Here is a 22254-nt window from a genome sequence, read left to right on the forward strand (position 1 = left end):
TTTATACGAATTCATCCTTTTTCTTTTCTCTCATTCCGCATCATGGCTACTTTGACCTGCATTTCTCCTTGCTCTGCCCTTTCTACTTTGATTTCCTTACTGTCTCTTTATTTTTATTTATATATATATGTGTATATATATATTTTTTCTCTCCCTAGTTTATTTCCTTCTTTTGAATATTCGTATAGGAGCCTTCTGAGTGTGTCTGTATATGTGATTGGCAGGTTAAATGAATGGTTTCTTTGCATTGAAGCCTGAGTCACAGGAGAGAAGACAGTTCTTTCTGTAACTTTCTTTACTCTCTGCTGGAGCAGCCAGAATTTATGGAGTTATGAAAGATGAATTGCCTGCTAGATCAGTTACTTCCTGTGCCTGAGGGATCAGGAGTCGTCAGTGCAGGAGCACTGTGGGTATCAGGTGAAGCCCAGAAAAGGAGTCTAGTTGGCAGTGAAGTGACTAGATTCTAACCAACTAAACTGAACGGCTTCTTTATGTCAGGCAAATGGGGTTTAAGAAATAGGTATGCAGTTTAATTACCTGGTATTAGAATTTTCTTTTAATCTGTAACAATAACTTGACAATTCTTTATGCCTGTTTTTAGATGACTACATTGCAATTGGAGCTGATGAGGAAGAATTAGGATCTCAAATTGAAGAAGATATCCTTTGTGTGTATATTCATAATTTTTTTAAATAAGTAATATTTATTGAACATATACAAGTGCCAGGCACGGTTTTACCTGCGGTAGTCCTTTCAGTGAATTAGGTGCTCTCAACCTATTTTACAGAGAGAAGACAGAAGCAGAAGAGGATCGGTCATTGTTCTAGATCACACAGCCTGATACTGACAAGGCTGGGATTCCAGTGTAGGGAATTTGTCTCCAAGCCCATGATCTTGACCACCACGCTAGACTTTTTCCTTCATGATGAAGCTGAATGAACTAGAACAGCGAAGTTTGAAAGGACCTGGCTCTTTGGAAACTGAAGTATATAAATCCCTGGTAAAATTGATTCAGATAGCAGGAGAGTAAAAATGTGATTGAGAATGAGAAAGGCAAACCGATAACATAATTAGAAGAGATTACAAAATACATGAGAACTTGGGTGTAACTCATTGGCAATTCAAAAACCTAAAGAATTTCTCTTTCCTAGCAAAACACTAGTGTCCAAGATTGACTTCATGTACTTGGCAGGATAGGCTGTGTTATATTGTGGTAACAACCTTGAAATTTCAGTGGCTTAACACCACAAAGGTTTCTTTCACAGATTAAACTGGACAAATAGGAATTTATTTGTCCTATATGTTCAGCACAGGCTAGCTGAGGACCCTGGGCTTTGGGTCATTGTCCTCTAGGATGAGGCCGGTGGAGTGGCCATTGTGAGCTGGTGATGTGGCAGAAGGTAAAAGGGATAAATTGCATACGGGCTTTCAAAACTACTGCCAAGGAGTGACATCTGTTACTTCTGCTACCAGCCAGACAAGTCACTCGGTGTCACACAACTTCAGGGGGGGGTCATAATTATTTTAAGAAATCTGCTAGCTTAATTTTTCCTGCTGGTATAGAATTCAAAGTCTTATTCTTCACTTTTTGTCTTAATTGTATTGTTTTCTTGGAAAGGAGAGGGACATCTATATCATTTTATTTGTCTTGTTTTTCCTGTTATTCAAAAGCAAAGTACAGTATTGATGGGTTTTAAAATTTTCTGCCTTGTAAATTGAGAATATAGTGTCTGAACTTAAGTTGTGCAAAAGGGCATGGAAAGCATACACATGTAAATGTTAAGACTTCTCAGTTAGGGGGACCTCAGAGCACACACAGTCACCTGAGCTCATTATCCCAGAGGAAGCCTGTTCATGCTGAGCACCGGGAAAGGGCTTCAGGAAAGGGATGCTGTGTGTGGGTAGGGGCAGGGAGCATCTAGGCGGCTGTGTAACATGGGATTGTCCTAGTTGAGGAAATGGCCTTATTAGGAAGGGAGCTGTTGCAGGGTTCAGCTTTGGCAGTGACCTCTTCTGGGGAAAAGAGCCTGCTGAGAGGTAGCTCCTGCTGAGCAGGGGGAGGAGATGAACCCTCATGGCCATGTTGAATGGTCTCTTTTCAGAGACCCTACGGGAACTGTGTAACCAAAGAGACTTTTAGGATCCTTAGTAGAATTCAGATTTGGGCAAGTAGAGCTTGAATAAGTTCAAGCACCTTTTCAAACATATGCTTTCTCATGTTGAGTACTTGAGTTACTTTTTGAAACCCTGTTGACTTGCATACTGCTGGCACTAAACATTTAGGAAATAAAACATGACTAGGCCGGGCGCGGTGGCTCACGCCTATAATCCCAGCACTTTGAGAGGCCGAGATGGGTGGATCACCTGAGGTCAGGAGTTTGAGACCAGCCTGGCCAACATAGTGAAACCCTGTCTCTACTAAAAATACAAAAATTAGCCGGGTGTGGTGGCAGGCGCCTGTAATCACAGCTACTAGGAGAATTGCTTGAACCCGGGAGATGGAGGTTGCAGTGAGCTGAGGTCCAGCCTGGGTGACAGAGTGAGACTTTCTGCCCGCCTTCACAACAAACAAGCAAACAACTAGTTTACAGTGTAAAAGTAGTATCACTATTATTTGCCAATTACCGTTCAAGGAATTAGATATACTACCTTGTTTTTAACATACTCTAAACTGGAAACTGGAAACAGTTGTTGTGCACTTTGGACTAGGCTTAGGAGTTTTTTTTGTTTTTTTTTTTTTTTTTTTTAAGACGGAGTGTCGCTCTGTCGCCCAGGCTGGCATGTAGTGACTTGATCTCAGCTCACTGCAACCTCTGCCTCCCCGGTCACGTGATTGTCCTGCCTCAACCTCCTGAGTAGCTGGGACTGCAGGCACCTGCCACTACGCCCAGCTAATTTTTTTGTATTTTTAGTAGAGACGGGGTTTCATCATGTTAGCCAGGATGGTACCAATCTCCTGACCTCGTGATCCACCAGCCTTGGCCTCCCAAAGTTCTGGGATTAGAGGCATGAGCCACTGTGCCCAGCCTCAGGAATTCTTATTTTGGCAGAATAGGAAAAAAAAGTGATCTTGTTTTTATAATTTTACCTTTTTTCCTTAACGGCCTGGTACCTATATATCAAGAAATAAGGAATACAGACATGAAATACAAAAATAGAGTACGAAGTAGGATATCAAATCTTAAAGATGCAAAAAATCCAAATTTAAGGAAAAATGTCCTCTGTGGGAATATTCCTCCTGACTTATTTGCTAGAATGACAGCAGAGGTGAGTATGTATGAATCTGAGGTTTCTATAATGTGATTCTCTGTTGTGAAGTGTAAAGCCTATTATCATCATAGACTACTATATAAATATTGCATATGTAATAAATTTCTGTTAGTTATTCTGATATATACTAGACAAATACTTAAGGTGATTATATCTTTTGTCAGTACTTTGCTCCTTCTCCAGCTGTTTCCATGCTTTTAATGTGATTACGTTAAATTATTGTCTAAAAACAAACGTGTTTTACTTTTTGTTTCTTTGAGACTGAGTTTCGCTCTTGTTGCCCAGGCTGGAGTGCAATGGCACGATCTTGGCTCACCGCAACCTCTGCCTCCTGGGTTCAAGCGATTCTCCTGCCTCAGCCTCCCGAGTGGATGGGATTACAGGCGTGCACCACCACGCCCAGCTAATTTTTTTATTTTTCATAGAGACGGGGTTTCTTCATGTTGGTCAGGCTGGTCTCGAACTCCCGACCTCCAGGTGATCTGCCCGCCTCAGCCTCCCAAAGTGCTAGATTACAGGCGTGAGCCACCACGGCTGGCTGCCAATTGTTTTACTTTTTATGAATTCATGTAGAGCCAGAGAGTTGAATCTCTAATTGCAAGTAAACTTTGTAAGTGCTAACCTTTTTTCATGGTTAAACACTATAAAATTGGTTACATCATATTGATTATTTCCTTTTTTTTTTATTTGAGATGGAATTTTGCCTTGTTGCCCGGGCTGGGATACAATGGCTACTGCAACCTCCGCCTCCCGGGTTCAAGCAGTTCTCCTGCTTCAGCCTCCCAGAGTGCTAGGATTGCAGGCTTCAGCCACTGTGCCCATCCTATTGATTATTTCTTAAATTTTAATAGGGAATTATAGAAAAAATGAAATTTGTAGCTTGCTATTTATAGACATGGTTGTTCATAGATATTAGCTATATTGTATCTACAATTTCACTGTTTTAGTAAACATTCAAGAGAGTGAATTTTTCTTCTGTACACAAACATACCTCAGATATGTTGCAAGTTTGGATTGGACTGCTGCAATAAAATGAATATTGCAATAAAGTGACACACAAGAGTCACACTAATTGTTTGACTTTCCAGTACATATAAAAGTTATGCTTATACTATAATCTGTTAAATGTGCAATAGCATTACACCTAAGAAAACAGTGTACACCTGGCTAAAAATTGCTCATGATCATCTGAGTCTTCAGCAAGTTGTACTATTTTTGGTGGAAAAGGGAATTGTCTGGATGTTGACGGCTGCTGACTGATTAGGGTAGTGGTTATTGAAGGTTGAGGTGACTGTGGTAATTTTGTAAAATAAGACAACAATGAGGTTTGCTGCATTGATGGAGCAAATATTCATGAAATATTTCTTGGTAGCTTGCGATGCTGTTTAATAACATTTATGCATAGTAGATGTTCTTTCAAAATTGGAGTCAGTGCTGTCACATGCTGCTGCCGCCTTATTAACTAAGTTGATGTACTATTCTAAATCCTTCGCTGTCATTTCAACAATGTTCACGGCATCTTCACCAGGAATAGGTTCCATCTCAAGAAACCACTTTTTGCTCATCCACAAGAAGCATCTCATCTGTTCAGCTTTTATTATGAGATTGAAGCAACTCAGTCACATCTTGAAGCTCCACTTCTAATTTTCCTTCCCATGCTTTCTCCACTACATCTGTGGTTACTTTTTTTTTTTTGGTGGTGGGAGACGGAGTTTCACTGTTGTCGCCCAGCCTGGAGTGCAGTGGTGTGATCTCTGCTCACTGCAACCTCTGCCTCCTGGGTTCAAGCGATACTCCTGCCTTAGTCTCCTAACTGGGATTACAGGCTCCCGCCACCATGCCGAGCTAATTTTTGTATTTTTAGTAGAGATAGGGTTTCACCATGTTGGCCAGGCTGGTCTCAAACTCCTGACCTCAGGTCATCCACCCGCCTCGGCCTTCTAAAGTTCTGGGATTACAAGCATGAGCCACTGCACCTGGCCCCTCTGTGATTACTTTCTTCAGTGAAGTCAAAGCCCTCAAAGTCATCCATGATGATTGGAGTCAACTTTTTTCAAACTCCTCTAAATGTTGATATATTGACCTCTTCTCAGTGAATCACTAATGTTCCTAATGGCATCTAGGATGGTTAATCCTTTCTAAAAGGTTTTCAGTTTACTTTATTCAGATCTATCTGAGGAATTACTTTTTGTAGGAACTGCAGCCTTACAGAAAGTATTTCTGAAATAAATAAAACTTGAAAGTCAGTTGGGCATGGTGGCTCACACCTGTAATCTGAGCAGTTTGGGAAGCCGAGATGGGCAGATCACTTGAGCCCAGGAGGTGGAGACCAGCCTAGGCAACAGAGCAAATTCCCATCTCTACAAAAAAAAAAAAAAAAAAAGAAAAATTAGCTGGGCATGGTGTGGTGCATTCCTGTAATCCCAGCTACTTCAGGAGGCTGAGTTGGGAGGATCACTTGAGGCTGAGAGGTGGAGGTTTCAGTAAGCTGAGTTTGCGCCACTGCATTCCAGTGTGGGCGACAGAGTGAAACCCTATCTCAAAAAAAAAAAGTAAGTCAGAATTACTCCTGATCCATGAACTGCAGAATGAATGTTGTTGTTAGCAGGCATGAAAATAACATTAATCTCCTTGGATGTCTCCATCAGATCTATTGGATGACTAGGTATATTGATGACTACGTGCATTGTCAATGAGTAGGAATATTTTGAAAGAAATCTTTTTTCTGAGCAGTAGGTCTCGATAGTGGGGTTAGAATATTCAGTAAATCATGCTGTAAATAGATGTGCTGTAATTCAGGCTTTGTAGTTTCATTTATAGAACACAGAATAGATGTAGCATAATTCTTAAGGGCCCTAAGATTTTTTAAATGGTAAATGAGCATTGGCTTCAGCTTGAAGTCACCAGATGCCTTAGCTGCTAATAAGAGAGTCATTCAAAGTCCTTTGAGGCATTGAAGCCAGGCATTGACTTCTTCTCTTTAGCTGTGAAAGTCCTAGATGTCACTCTCTTCCAATATTCATCAACATTGATGATCTGTTGTTTAGAATAGCTACCTTCATCAATGATCTTAGCTAGGTATTTTGGGTAACTTGCCACAGCTTCTCCATCAGCACTTGCTGCTTCACTTTGCATTTTGTACTGTGTTATGGAGACGGCTTCTTGCCTTAAACCTCATGAACCAGCTTCTGGTAGCCTCTTGACTTTTCTTCTGCAGCTTCCTTCTCTCTCTCAGCATTAAAGAGTTAAGGCCTTATTCTGGATTAGGCTTTGGCTTAAGGGAATGTTGTGGCTGGTTTGGTCTTCTGTCTAGGCCGCTAAAATGTTTTCATATCAGCAGTAAGGCTATTTTGATCATTATCCATGTGTTCACTGGAGTAGCACTTTTAATTTCCTCCAAGAAATTTTTCTTTGCATTCACAACTTGGCTAACTGATGTAAGAGTCCTAGCTTTTGGCTTATCCCAGCTTTCCACATGCCTTCCTCACTAAATGTAGCCTTATTTCTAGGTTTTGATTTAAAGCGAGAGACATGTTGACTCTTCCTTGTCCTTGAATACTTAGAGGCCATTGTAGGGTTATTAATTGGCCTAATTTCAATATTGGTGTGTCTCAGGGAGTAGGGAGGCCCAGGGAGAGGAAGGGAGACGGGGAAAGAGTGGAGCAGTCAGAACACGCACAACATTTGTCGAGTTTACTGTCTATGTGGTCAAAGTTAGTGGTGCCCCCAAAACAATGATAGTAACATGAGAAATTACTCATCGCAGATCACCTAACAGATATAATAATAGTGAAAATGCTTGGAATATTGTGAGGATTACCAAAATGTGACACAGAGACATGGAGCGAGCACATGCTTTTGGAAAAATAGCACCAATAGACTTGCTCAACACAGCATTGCTGCAGACCTTCAATTTGTAAAAAATGCAGTAACTGCAAAGTGCAGTAAAATGAAGGACAATAGCGCAGAGCAAGATAAAGCAAAGTATGACTAGCTAGTAAAAACTGGCTAGTAAAACTAGCTAGTAAAAACTGGCACAAGAAGATGACCCTGGCATATTCTGTACATTTCTTGCCTCAAAACTGGAATCAGACATTGCTCCAGAGATCCCTGACTTCTTTTGGGGATGGGGTGTAGGCAATGGTATTAAAGACTATAATCTGGATACTAGAGGTACTCGTTGTAGGTTTACATTGTTCATAGTGTAATCACAACAGCTTCTTCCTGCCCACTACACACACAAAACCAGTTCACTGAGACTGCACTATTGCGGTTAAGAAAGAGTTTTATTAACACGAGACTGGCCATGCAGAAGACGAAGTTATTACTCAAATTAGTCTCCCTGAAGACTGGGAGGTTAGGGTTTTACAAGGATAGGTTGGTGGAGACTATTCCTATGACTAGGGAATGAGTGCTGCTGATTGGTTGGGGATGTAATCACTGGGATGTGGGAACTGGTCCTTCTGTATCTCTGGGTTAGGAGCCTGAGTTCTGGAGGGCTCAGTCTGAAAAACATCTCAAAAAACCAATCTCAGGTTCTACAATAACAATGTTACCTGTAGGAGCAATCGGGGAAGTCACACACTTTGTGCCCTCTGGCCACATGACTCCTAAGCAGTGAGGGATTATAGAAACTATGTCTACATTTTAGTAGAGTTCAGGCCGCTCCCATAATCCTAATCCTCTGGCCTTTCATTAGTCTTGCAAAGGTGATCTCAGGCTCTGAACGAAGAGGCATTGGTTTTAGGGAAGGACCGTTACCATCTTTGCATCAAAGTTAAACTATAAATTCCTCCCATGGTTAGCTTGGCCTGTGCCCAGGAAAGAGGGAAGACAGCCAGCCTGTGACACTAGAAGCAAGATGGAGTCAGCCATGTTCGATTTCTCTCACTATCATAATCTTTGCAAAGGTGGTTTCAGTAGCCTTTAAACAGTACTTAAGTCCAATTTTCACATGTAAACTTTTAAGTATTTGAAGAAATTTTTAAAAGGAATTAAACTTTTACAAGCCTTGGGAGGAAAAATATTAATTTAATGCTTTTAAAACTTCAAAGGTTGATATGTGGTTTATTATTATGATTAGGCTAATTGATCAAAATATCATTCAGGATATGTATTAGAAGGTGTCTATAACTGAGTGGTATTGCCCCCTACCTAATAGGAAATGGCTAGTGATGAGCTGAAAGAGATGCGGAAAAACTTGACCAAAGAAGCCATCAGAGAGCATCAGATGGCCAAGACTGGTGGGACCCAGACTGACTTGTTCACATGTGGCAAATGTAAAAAGAAGAATTGCACTTACACACAGGTTTGTGATTGTTTTTAGATTCTTATTTTTATATAAAAATGCTTGCAGCTCCTGTTTTAAAATAAATAGCAAAGATAGTTACCAGTATGGTAGTCCCTCACTTACCATGGAGGGACATGTTCTAAGACCCCAGGTGGATGCCTGAAACCACAGATAGTACCTAACCCTATGTGTACCGTGTTTTTTCCTATACATACGTACTGGTAAGTTTTATTTATAAATTAGGCCTAGGAAGAGATGAACAATAATAACTGTTAATCAAATTGAATAATTATAACAAGATACTGTTATGAAAGAAATATGAGTGTAGTCTTTCTGTCTCTCACAGTGTCTTGCACTGTACTCACCCCTGTTCATTTGATGAGATGAGGCAAAGTGAATGATGTAGGCATTGTGACTTAAGTGTTAGGCTGCTATTCACCTTCTGATGATCCATCAGAAGGAGGCTCATCTGCTTCAGGTGGTCCTGCCTCATCGAGCCCTGATGATGTGGATGGGTAATGGGTAGGTAGCATTATAGTGACATACACTGGACAAAGGGATGATCCATAGTCCAAGTGAGACAGAGTAGGATGGTACAGGCTCTCTTCATGCTACTCAGAACAACGTGCAGTTTAAAACTGATGAGTTATTTATTTCTGGAATTTTTCATTTAATATTTTCAGACCACAGATAACTGAAACCATGGAAAGCAAAACCATGGAAAGGGTAACTGGGGACTAGTTCAAGAGGAGATAAGATTTCTTTCTTAAGTATGAGAGTGATTTTTTTTAAAAACATTATTATTTTTTTGTGTGTGGAGATGGGGTCTTGCTGTGTTGGCCAGGCTGATCCCAAATTTCCAGACTCAAGTGATCCTCTCACCTCGGCCTCCCAAAGTACTGGGAATACAGGCTTGAGCCTCTGTGCCTGGCCAGAATGCTTTCTTAATACTGATCCTAGTTAACTAAAACCAACTTGATATATCTATACTGTCATGGAAATAGCTACTGTGAAAACTGTGTCAAATAAAATTTATAAAATATAGGAATTAATAAAATGACCTTGTTCTTTTTTAAAAGTTCATAAGCAGTTGTATTAGTTACTAGGTAAATTGGCCATAATCCTTTTTATTTTGCAGGACTGTATAAGGAAAGTTCTTCACTCTCCTCCACATGGCTTATGGGTACTTTAGACTTAACTGGCTTCTGGATAATTTGTTCCTTTTTTGTAATATTGATAACTTGCATTTATGTCTGATATGACTAGCCTTTTTATTCTTCAACAACTGAAAACTATGCTATAGTTATTTTGGTTGCATGTGCATATGAGAAAATTGTTTTTATCACTGTCTTAATTTCATTTGCCAAATAGGTTTTTGTGCTATATCATCTGCTGTAAGCTCAAGATTGTCTCCTTAAGGGAGATAATATTTAGAAAATCTGTTTCAGACAGTAGATTTGGGGAATTGATTTTTTTCACTGATAGAACATTAAGCACTTTAAAAATAACATCACTAAACTCTAAAGGGGCCGTAAAACAAATTTTGTTGGTAGTTATTTTTGTGGTTAAAAATTCAAAAGGTACAGAAGGTTATGAGTAGAAAATTCCCTTCCCTTTTGCCTGTGGCCGCCTTGTTCTCCCTCCCTGGAAGTAAAGCAAGGTTACTAGTTCGTTGTGAAACGTTCTAGGTATTTTATGTGTATACATGAAAATATTTTTGTTTTCCTTTTTCTTTTTTTTTTTTTGAGACGGAGTCTCGCTCTATTGCCCAGCCTGGAGTGCAGTGGCACCATCTCTGCTCACTGCAAACTCTGCCTCCTGGGTTCGCACCATTCTCCTGTCTCAGCCTCCCGAGTAGCTGGGACCACAGGCGCCCACCACAAGGCCCGGCCAGGCTAATTTTTTTGTATTTTTAGTAGAGACGGGGTTTCACCATGTTAGCCAGGATGGTCTCGATCTCCTGACCTTGTGATCCGCCCGCCTCGGCCTCCCAAAGTGCTGGGATTACAGGTGTGAGTGACCACGCCCGGCCTTTGTTTTCCTTTTTCTAAACACATATGGTAGAATGTTATATGAGCTTCTGCCTCTTTTCTACTATTTACAGACATGTAGTCTCCATTTTCAGATATACTTCATTTAACCAGTCCGAAGTCCTTTACCTGTTTGAGTCTCATTAAGTCACAGTTGTGTATTTCCATGTTTCATTTTGTAGCAGTTTTACTACTGATTGCTACTAAAATGCATCAGCACTGATAAAAGTGGTCTCAGAAAATTCTGAGTTTGAATTGCTCTATTTTCTTTTAGTCAGGTAGAAATATCTTAACAATACAAATTGTACCCTAAAAATGCCATGTATTAGAAAGTATTAAGTATAAATAGAAAGTTATTTAAAAGTTAAAGCTTCTTTAAAATGTAAACAGTAGAAGTAATATACTTACGTAATCGAGTTATAAATAGCTAAGACAAAAAATGTAAATACCAAGTTTGTTTCTTTTAGCAGAAAGAACCCAGCCTAAAGTTGAAGCCAGTATGATTTTCTTAGAATCACAAAGTGTTCTCTTCAGATAGAGAGAACTCTCAAAGTTCTCATGGAAATAACAGATGTAAAAGAAATAAGTGTAACTCTTGATTACTGTGGACCCAAGAGGAGATTAAAATTTTTCCCAGAGAGCAAAAGATTCCTCATGTCCACTTTTGGGGCCCTGGATATCAGAATTAAGTATATGGAAAGTATAGCAGAGTTTTCAAACCATTTCATCTGAAGGCCTTAAGTGAGCAGAACGCTGCTGTTCTGAGGATAGTGCTGCTTTGTCTTCCTTTGGGCCTTTGAGTTGGAAGGCATGTTAATAGTTTACTGGTGTCATGAACCTTTGATCTTTGAAGTGGTGATAAACTGGGATTTTATCATCTCATATGGAATTTCAATAAACCTTATTCTAAATGCAGCATTGTTAGTATTTAGGTTCTTGCCACAACTTAAGCTTAAGAATAGCATTTAACTTTAATAATGCTTTGTCATTTTCATTCAGAGAAATAACCTTTCTGTTTTTGAGACCTTTGGTTCTGGTAATTCTCTTCAGTTTAGAACTTCAGAAATTTATAATCTTGTATAGATTAAGTTTTTAAAAATCATATTAGCTTTTTTCTTGCTGAGTTCTCTTTTTAAGTTTAAACAAAAGTAGTTGTGGTAGAATATATATATATTTTATATATATTTATATAATATATATTATAAAATTATATAATATTTATATATATTTATATAATTTATATATATAAAAAACCTAAAATTTCCCATCTTAACCAGTTAAGTGTACTGTTCAGTAGTAGAGCATTCACAGTGCTGTACATCCAGTCCCCAGAATGCTTTTCCTCTTGCAAAAGTGAAACTCTTTACCCATTAAACAGTAACTCCCTATTCCCCTCTCCCCCAGCCCAACAACCACCATTCTGCTCTCTGTCTCTCACAATTTGACTATACCAAGTACTTCATATAAGTAGAATCATAGAATGTTTGTCTTATTGTGACTGGCCTATTTCACTTAGCATAATATCTGCAAGATTTATCTGTGTTGTGGTATATGTCAGACTTTCCCTACTTTTTACGGCTGAATAATATTCCACTGTATGTTCATACCACATTTTCAATTTTTTTCTATGTATAGTTGGAATTAAATACTGTAAAAACTATTTTATGCTCTTCTTTTAATTTAGCTACCATAATAATAATGTAAGCATTTTCCTCTTTTTTTTTTTTTTTTTTTTGAGATGGAGTCTGGCTCTGTCCCCCAGGCTGGAGTGCAGTGGCGCGATCTCGGCTCACTGCAAGCTCCGCCTCCTGGGGTCACGCCATTCTCCTGCCTCAGCCTCCTGAGTAGCTGGGACTACAGGCGCCCGCCTCCACGCCCGGCTAATTTTTTGTATTTTTAGTAGAGATGGGGTTTCACCGTGGTCTTGATCTCCTGACCTTGTGATCCACCCGCCTCGGTCTCCCAAATTGCTGGGATTACAGGCCTGAGCCACTGCGCCCGGCCGCATTTTCCTCTTTTAAAAAAGTTTTCCAGATAATAGTTTATTTGAGATGTATAAAATGAAATAAATCAATGCTATACAAAAATTAATAAAAATATTTTGCTCTTTTGTTTACAAATTAATTTCATAAACAAACTATACTTAACATGATAAAAAGTTCTTGACTTCCATCCTTTATGGCTAAAAAAATAAATTATTATTATTATTTTATTTTATTTTTTCAGACGGAGTCTTGCTCTGTCACCCAGGTTGGAGTGTGGTGGCACGATCTCGGCTCACTGCAAGCTCCGCCTCCCGGGTTCACACCATTCCCCTGCTTCAGCCTCCCAAATAGCTGGGACTACAGGCGCCTGCCATCACACCTGGTTAATTTTTTACATTTTTTGTAGGGACAGGGTTTCACCATGTTAGCCAGGATGGTCTCGATCTCCTGAGCTCGTGATCCACCTGCCTCGGCCTCCCAAAGTGCTGGGATTACAGGCATGAGCCACTGCGCCTGGCCGCATTTTCCTCTTTTTAAAAAATTTTCCAGATAATAGTTTATTTGAGATGTATAAAATGAAATAAATCAATGCTATACAAAAATTAAAAATATTTTGCTTTTTTATTTACAAATTAATTTCATAAACTATACTTAACATGATAAAAAGTTCTTGACTTCCATCCTTTATGGCTAAAAAAATAATTTATTATTATTTTATTTTATTTTATTTTTTGAGACGGAGTCTTGCTCTGTCACCCAGGTTGGAGTGCCATGGCGTGATCTCGGCTCACTGCAAGCTCCGTCTCTCAGGTTCACACCATTCTCCTGCCTCAGCCTCCCAAGTAGCTGGGACTACAGGTGCCCGCCACCGCACCCAGCTAATTTTTTACATTTTTTGTAGAGACAGGATTTCACCGTGTTAACCAGGATGGTCTTGATCTCCTGAGCTTGTGATCCACCTGCCTCGGTCTCCCAAAGTGCTGGGATTACAGGCGTGAGCCACCGCTCCCGGCCAGCGAAAAATAAATTATTTTAATAGCTATTTAAATCTGCCTCCCGCTCCGAGAGAAGTTAACGTATTTTATATATATATATATTTCAAATTATCCCTAACCTTTAAACAAACTTAAGAGTAGATACTGCTCTATTTTCACATAGAATTGTAAACAGCCTTTTAAAACGCTGGAGTAGGCTAGGCGCGGTGGCTCAAGTCTGGAATCCCAACGCTTTGGGAGGCTGAGACAGGCGGATCACCTGAGGTCAGGATTTTGAGACCAGCCTCGCCAACATGGTGAAACCCCCATGTCTACTAAAAATACAAAAAATTAGGCAGGCGTGTTGGCACATGCCTGTAATCCCAGCTACTTAGGAGGCTGAGGCAGGAGAATTGCTTGAACCCAGGAAGTGGAGGTTGTAGTGAGCCAAGATCACGCCATTGCTGTCCAGCCTGGGTGACAAGAATGAAACTCCATCCTCCCGGCCCCCGTTCCCCCCCAAAAAAACCAAAAGCTAGAGTAACCTTCCACTAGTTAGAATTGAACTTCATAAAATGTAAACATTTTATAAACCCTACAATTCAGGTAATTTGATCTAATTATGACTGATCTGTAGGAATATACAATACAAATTTGTCATCCACAATTAAGAACAACTATTTATGAAGAAAAATTTTACTGTGTTCAAAATAAGATTTTATTCATATTATTGAAGGTAGCTTTGTTCCCAGTAAATGCTTCTGCTACTCTTTCTGTATATTTTAGATGTTTTCAATTCAAAAAAAAATAACATCTAGTTATTTGACTTTTTTTTTTTTTCTTGCTTGAAACTGCTCTGTTTTGGTTTTTATAGATTTAATAAACATTGACAAGGCAGGATCAGTGGACTTCACTGCAACCTCTGCCTCCCTGATTCAAATGATTCTCCTGCCTCAGCCTCCCGAGTAGCTGAGATTACAGGTGCCCGCCACCATGCCTGACTAATTTTCTTGTATTTTCAGTAGAGACGGGGTTTCACCATGTTGACCAGGCTGGTCTCAAACTCCTCACCTCAGGTGATCTACCCACCTTGGCCTCCCGAAGTGCTGGGATTATAGGCGTGAGCCACCGTGCGCGGCCCTCTTTTTTCCTTATTGCCTGAGTTCTTGTTTTTTCCGTTCTCTTTGCTGGGCTTTCTCCTCGAGGACTTTTTCCATAGCTTTTGTTTTCTTGAAACTGGGATCTGAGGGATGCAAATTGAACATGTGGGAAGTGTACATTGCCTGAAACCGTGCATTGCTAACATTTACCTCAAAGTCATCCTCTAATAATTTCTTTTTTTTCATGAGCTGCTTTTTCTTCTTTTTGTTCAGGTTCTGATGCTCCACAATCTTGTAATTCAAGTGTTTCTAACTTTCCTCCTCCTCATCCAATGAAGAAAGCCATTTCAGCCTTTTGTCTATTTTAGTTTCTTCTTCTGGAGATGTGCCGTCTTTTGCAGATTTTATCCACTTGTTTCTTTATACCAATTTTTTTAAACTTCTTTAGCAAAGTACCACTCATTCGTATCAACATCAGAGGGAAGTTAATTTTCACTGGCCTCTTCAACAAGAGTCTTCTTTTTCTTTCTGTCTTTTTTTCTCTTTCTTCTTCTCTAAAAATTGTTCCTAAGGTGTCAGTTTATCCTTTCCTTCCAATTTGTTCTTGACCATCTTTTTGCACTTTCTTTAAGACCTGGAACCCACTTCATTTCCATTTCCATATCATTTTCTTTGTCTTTCTTTTCTTTTTCTTGAATAACCTGCAAGAGTTGCCTATATTTAGTGATTTGTTTTTCATCGTCCTTCTGACTTTTCTTTATTTTCCTATCTTCTTCTGCATTGACTTGGTCATCACCTTGTAGCTCCTCTTCTATCTCCTCTTCCTTTTTGCTAGAGGAAGCTAAGTAGTCTTGAAAATCCATGTCCAAAAGCTCTTCCTTTTTAAACTTCCTGTTGAGTGTTGTAATTCTTTCATGATCAGTCTCATCCCAAGTGATTTCCACCATTGATGTTCCCATTGCAGCAGATGTGATATATTTTGGTTTATATGCTGTTAAATATACCTCTGAGTCCGCGTCCTTGGGCTCATCATCAAAAGTAGTATCAACTGGTATAAACCTTAGATCTGTGAAAGAACAACTGCTTTCGAATTCCAGGGCACCACAATCCTCGTAAATTTTACTGGCTGTTTCAGGAGAATCACAGTCTACCACTGCATAATAGTACTTCAGTCATTTGAATTAATAATCTCTCAGTTTTTCTGTAGAGGTCCAGTCCTTTTCTGGGGCATCTTCAGAAACACTTAATAGCTCTACTGGTCCTCAGACTTGCTCTTCCTTCACCCTCTCCTTTCCAAACTCTGAAGAATGTATTTTTACAGGAAATATAATACTTCCTTTGGGTTTAAATCAATTGAACAGAGCCAGCAAATCTTTTGCCTTTAATCTATCCAAGTCCATGTTGCAAACTGCTAATTGACGTGTAATGTCATCAGCATGAGGAGCAGGTTTATCTGATTCTCTCCAAGCATGCCCAAAACTAGCTTCTTCTGGAAACAAATCTGCCACATCATCTTCATTTGCAGAACTAGTTTCTATATTTCCTTTACCCCTTGCAAGATTAGGGCTGCTGTCACTTTCATCATCATCCTCACCATTCTCGTCATCCTCCTCTTCATCTTCATCATCACCACTTCCATTGTCATCATCACCTGAAGCTCTCCCAACACTTGTAATTTCATTTTTAGATTCCTCATCACTTCGTGTTTTACTAACACTTTCTAAGTCTTTCTTCAGAGCATCTTTGTCAAGCATTTTACTGTCTGTTGAGTTTTCATAACCATCACTGCCTCTTGTTGTGGCACTGATGAACCACTGGTTGCATTTATCTTCTTGTCTTAGAACACGTGATCTTGGGAGAGTTCACAGCAGAGGTGCCTGAGTCTAATGTCCTTCATTTTTCTTTGAAAGAAGAGTTGAGAGTATGTTGAATAATGTTTTTTTTCTCTTTTGTACTTTTTTGTGTAAATTTTTTGCTGTCCTTCTTTGGACTTATGTTGGGAGCTATCTTAGATTTACATGGTTTTCATTTTTTTAATTATTTCAGAATTGTCTATATCAGTTTTATTTTCAGAATCCTTTTGATTAGCTTTCTTGGTTTCTTTTTCTCAACTAGATTTTTTTGAATCTATTGCTTTTTTAGTCTGCAGTTTTTTCTTCTATATTTTCTTTTGATTCATTGCTTGCTATCTTCATCATAAAGATTGGAATCAGAATCTGAAAGGTCATAAAAATGTTTCAAGTCGTCTGTAGTGCTATGGTTAATGTGGTGCCCTCTTATCCACAGCATAGTTCAACTTGAACTTTTTTTTTTTGAAATAGAATCTCGCTCTGTCGTTAGGCTGGAGTGCAGTGGTGTGACCTCGGCTCACTGCAGCCTCTGCCTCATTGGTTCAAGTTATTCTCCTGCCTCAGCCTCCCGAGTAGCTGGGTAATCAGGTGCCCACCACCACACCCGGCTAATTTTTGTATTTTTGGTAGAGACAGGGTTTCACTGTGTTGGCCAGGCTGGTCTCGAACTCCTGACCTCAAGTGATCCACCTGCCTCAGCCTCCCAAAGTGCTAGAATTACAGACGTGAGCCACCATGCCTGGCCAATTTTGATTTTTTGATTCTTTTCTGTCATTTCCCAAAATCTCAGGTCCTTTGCTATATGCTTAAATTGCTGGTCACTGATTATTTCTTGTTTGGTGCCATTTTTAACTTTCAATCTTGCTGAACAAATGCTTGAAGAAACCAAACACATCTGGAGTTCTCTCCCTCTTGTTTAAAAAAAAACACCAAAAACCTTTGTAAGCGTCTTACTGGCTGTGTAATATTTAATCAGATGGATATACTCTTACTTTATGTCATTACTTCCCTGTTGAATATTTGTTTTTAGTGTTGTGCTGTTGTAAAATTATATTCTTTAAACATCCTTTGTATTTTTGTGTTTTTAATTGCCATCTTAGAAATAGATTAGATATCAAGTTTCTAGGTTACAGAGAATGCTGCCTAACTTTTAGAAAGGTTATTGCAGTTGTATTTGTCAGACTGAGATATTCTTAATTTTTACATCTTGTTAATTTGTAAGAGAATATTGACATATGTTTAAATTTATTCATTTCTGTGCTTCTCACTGATGAAATTGTTTTTGAGATCCTTATTCCAAATAACTTACTGGTGAATTTTTAAAATATTTATTAGCTATTTATTTAAAAAATAAGGTGTGACTTTACAGGATTTTCCCACTTACCTAGCATATATTAAACAGGAAAGACAAAGAAGGACTTAGGAAAATGAAGTTTGGAAATGTGTGCTTTGTTGACATTATTTAGCTTATTTAAACTTGTTTCAGACTTCTATTCATTTTATTGTGGTACCATTATATTTATCAAATATTATATATATTTATGTATAACATTATTGGGGTTGGGTTTTTTTTATAGTACTGCAAAAAGTACATTTAATTTAATTTTGCTGCAGGTACAAACCCGTAGTGCTGATGAACCAATGACAACATTTGTTGTCTGTAATGAATGTGGAAATCGATGGAAGGTATGGACCCTCTTGGATTCATATTATACTCACTTATAATAGAATGATTTCTTCTGGTCTTTTCATAGGTCTGCCTAGATATCTAAATATATACAGATATGCTCACACTATCCAGTACTCTTGTAGTCCCTGACTACTTGTAATGGAATATACTATCTTGTTACCCTACTAGAAATAAGAGTATTAACTTGACCTTACCACCTTTATTTGTTTTGGTACAGGAAATGGGGAGTGAATCTTAACTGCTCAATTATTATATCACCGACCTATTTATACTATATTCATTAAGTAGTTTTAACTCTTGTATTTCAGAAAATCTCTATGTATTTATTACTTATTTTAATAGAGTTTGATTTTGGAAAAATTTTTTCCCCTTGTTGAAATCAGACCCAATGATTTCAGTGTTTATTTTAGAAATTACAGATGAGCACTGCTGTCGTTTTGTACACTTTTCACTAAGCCTTCATATTGCCTGTGTGCTCTTGAAATTAGTCCCACACAGGCAAGTTTATATTATTTAAATGATTCATTCTTGAGTGATTTTGTGAAACAAAAGCATAAAATTTAAATTTGGGAGCAGAAATACACATCAGTACTAAAAACATTTTAATTATTATTATAGATGGGGATGTTAAGGGTGTGAGTTTGGGAGGCTTATGTGTCTTTTAGTCTTTGGAATCATGCAAACTGATTTTGAACTCCCTTGCCACTTCCCATTACTGAACTATATTGTTCTTATGTATTAAATGTAAATACTACCCACATTTTGGATTGTGATGAAGAGTAGAAATAATATGTTTAGTGTGCCTGATAATTGTTGGTGTTCTAAAAATGCTGGCTATTTTTATTAGTTTTTCTGAAGTTTGTACAAGATTTTTTTTTTTCATTTATACTTACATAGACTTTTCAGTTTAATGCTCATTTTGATTTATTCACTTAGCTTAAAGCATTTTCTGAAAATCAGAAGTGAACTAGAAGCCCTTTGGGCCAGAGTCCCAAACCATATTGAGGATATCCATTTGGCTTCTTCACCTCCACTTTAAGGAGTTGGGGCCAGTACCTATTTTATTTATTCATTAATTTTTTTGAGATAGAGCCTCACTCTGTTGCCCAGGCTGGAGTGCAGTGGCGCTATCTCAGCTCACTCATTCCTTCACCTCCCAGGTTCAAACGATTCTCCTGCCTCAGCCTCCCAAGTAGCTGGGATCACAGGAACGTGCCACCACGCTGAGCTAATTTTTGTATTTTTGGTAGAGACAGAGTTTCGCCACGTTGGCCAGGCTGCTCTTGAACTCCTGACCTCAGGTGATCTGCCTGCCTTGGCCTCCTAAAGTGCTGGGATTACAGGCGTGAGCCACCATGCCCGGCCAGTACCCTTATTACGTACAAAGATTTAGTTCTGAGCTGGAAAGATTACTGCTATTGAAAGTGTCTTCATGGTTTGAAACAGTATTTCCTACCCATCTCAGGTTGCAGAAGTTGTCATTGGTCTAGGAGAGGGACATTCACCTTTTTCAATCCTGTTGAGCAAATTTGGCCTGTTCTCTTGGATTTGTTTTGCATGATGGATCTTTTTTTTTTTTTTTTTTTTTTTTCCAGGCTAGAGTGCAGTGGCGTGATCTCAGCTCACTGCAACCTCCACCTCCCGGGTTCAAGAGATTCCCCTGCCTCAGCCTCCCGAATAGCTGGGACTACAGGTGCACACCACCATGCCCGGCTAATTTTTTGTGTTTTAGTAGAGACAGGGTTTCACCATGTTGGCCAGGATGGTCTTGATCTCCTGACCTCATGATCTGCCCACCTCGGCCTCCCAAAGTGCTGGGATTACAGGTGTGAGCCACTGTGCCTGGCTGATGAATCATTTTTATTATGGTGATGAGGTGTGCAATGCAGTTTGTTTTGAATACATGCAGTTTGTGACACAAGTTTTGACATAGTACTTAATTGAATTTAAGAAAGTTCAATTTAGGATAGAAAGCTGATGCCTAGGGTGGCATATTTTAGAAGTTCAAGTTTGGAATTTTTTTAACCTTAAAAACATAAAGAGGCATTTAATAAAAATGCTGAAATTGTTTTATACAAGTTCTTTAGTTATATGTTCCTAGTAGTTCTAAGCTGGGAAAGTCAGGCACTTAAGATAGGTGATTATTATGTGTGAAAAATACAGCATCTTTTTAAAAAATGCATCCTTTTTAAAAGCAGGGTCAAGTGTATGCTGTATTAAATGGGGAATGAACCTTATTGGTATTTAAAGGTCTCACAAAATATTTTTTCTTTTTTGACAGTTCTGTTGAGTTGGAAGAATTGGCAAAATATCTGGACCATTAAGAAAACGGATTTTGTAATTAGCTTTAAACTAGGCCAAGCAACTAGTTTTCCTGCAAATCAGATTTTTAAAGCAACTTGGGTTAGACTTTGTTTTTGACCTAACATCCCGTCCTTTAAATGCCTTCTGTAGTTTCAGATCAGTAGGGAGACCATATAATAATTATATGGTATCTGTTTCAAAACATATTTTTTCCATTTTTATAAGTAAGTTGATATCACTTAAATTTTTGGCAATATTTTTTCTTTCTTAAAGGAAAATATATGTTAACTTTTTTCTTTTACACTGTGAAACATACACAGTAGAAATTCTGTTATTCTCTGTTATTAATACATAAATGAAAATACTTTTTTTTTCATATTGGCATGTAGCTGCAAATATTAAAGGAGGAGAAAAGGTAATATAATTTTAGGTTTACCAAATATGGTGTGTATTCAAATAATACTTGACCAGCTTATCTAAAGTGTACATAATTTTGAGGTAGCTTATGAATTTGATTTTAATTATTATGTTCACAAGCTTGGAATATTAGATATTATTTTGCATCTGTAACTAACCGTGATCATCATTTCTTGTAATTTCTTGTACATGTATATTACTTGTTCTTAATAGATTTTGGAAACAAGACTTTATTGAGATCAGTTTGGTTTTCCTATTAATTTACCTGTTTGACTTTATAATGTGTTTTAGTTTTGCAGAAGAACACTGTTATAGTTTAGAAGGCTTTTCATAAATCCCCTCATAGACAAAGATGAAAACTTCCCACTATTTTTTTCCCCTCTTAGGAAGACATACTGAAAAGAAAATGTTTAGCATCTTAGTGTAGTATAGCTATTGTAAACAGTTCATGACTAGATTTTGATTCGGAAATCTATACTGACCAAGGATTAATCTTAAGGATTGTATAAATCATTAAAGCTGTGGTCTTTTCATGTGGAGATTGATAGAAAATATTTTTGTCCCATGTCTTATTTGCTGACTTTTTCTGTCAATGAGTGAGATTGTTGAACAAACTGAATATATGGGCTATAGCAAGTAGCTTTACAGTACAGATCTTACAATTAAGTTTTACTTTTTGTTAAAGTGTGTACCATTTTTTCGTTTGGAGTAAGACAAAAATTGTTTTCACATAGGTTCCCTAGGGTATACTTGCTCTAGCATACTTTAAAGGCCACTGTTGCAAAGTCTACATTTTATGCTGAATCTGCATTCTGTCAGGCACGCATAGAAAGACCTCAGTACATGCTTTGCACTCTCCTTTGCTCCCTTTTTCCAATTTCTTATTGCATATCATTTTGTTGTAATACAGAAAGCAGCATTTTTAAATGTCCTAGTTAAGAATTGGCCCACCGGTACCAACTCAACCTCTATTTTGTCAGTTCATAGTTGAAGATTTTGTTTTATTTCAAAAATAAAGTACATTTTTGAAATAATGAGTTTCAGAATAAAATAATCTCACTTTTAAATTAAGTGATCCATTTTAAAATTTGTAATTCAATAAAGTTTTTTTGTTGTTAAACATGTATCACATTTTGTCATTTTATTTAGACATTGAAGCTTGCTTTACCTTTTGTTTAACCACATACCTGCTCTCCCTTCAACTACTAAGGTATTTCTAAAGTACAGTTTTAATTAAGTGAAGCCTGGTCTTCAGTAAAAACTAGTATTCAGCAGCACTACAGAGCATATTGTCTTTCTTATCTTTTCCTGGACCTCTGGTGATGGATGGAATGGCAGGTTCTG

At 38.2% G+C, this 22254-nt stretch overlaps 1 protein-coding gene across 3 annotated transcripts in view; it reads left to right on the forward strand.

The window, feature by feature from the left end:
- TCEA1 (transcription elongation factor A (SII), 1) overlaps nt 1–22254 on the forward strand; it is a 73387-nt gene that overhangs the window by 36011 nt on the left and 15122 nt on the right. For 2 of the 3 annotated variants that reach the window (XM_011998108.1, XM_011998109.1), the window contains 5 exons: nt 602–658; nt 3113–3267; nt 8432–8578; nt 18114–18185; nt 20471–22033. In XM_011998108.1, coding sequence (XP_011853498.1) covers nt 602–658; nt 3113–3267; nt 8432–8578; nt 18114–18185; nt 20471–20479 — 440 coding nt within the window. In that variant the 3' untranslated portion in view covers nt 20480–22033. Of the gene's footprint in view, nt 1–601; nt 659–3112; nt 3268–8431; nt 8579–18113; nt 18186–20470; nt 22034–22254 lie in introns of those variants that run through there. The other variant, XM_011998107.1, reaches the window with a different exon arrangement.

The sequence above is a fragment of the Mandrillus leucophaeus genome, unplaced genomic scaffold, assembly GCF_000951045.1.
Source record: "Mandrillus leucophaeus isolate KB7577 unplaced genomic scaffold, Mleu.le_1.0 Scaffold556, whole genome shotgun sequence".
Taxonomy (NCBI): Eukaryota; Metazoa; Chordata; class Mammalia; order Primates; family Cercopithecidae; genus Mandrillus; species Mandrillus leucophaeus.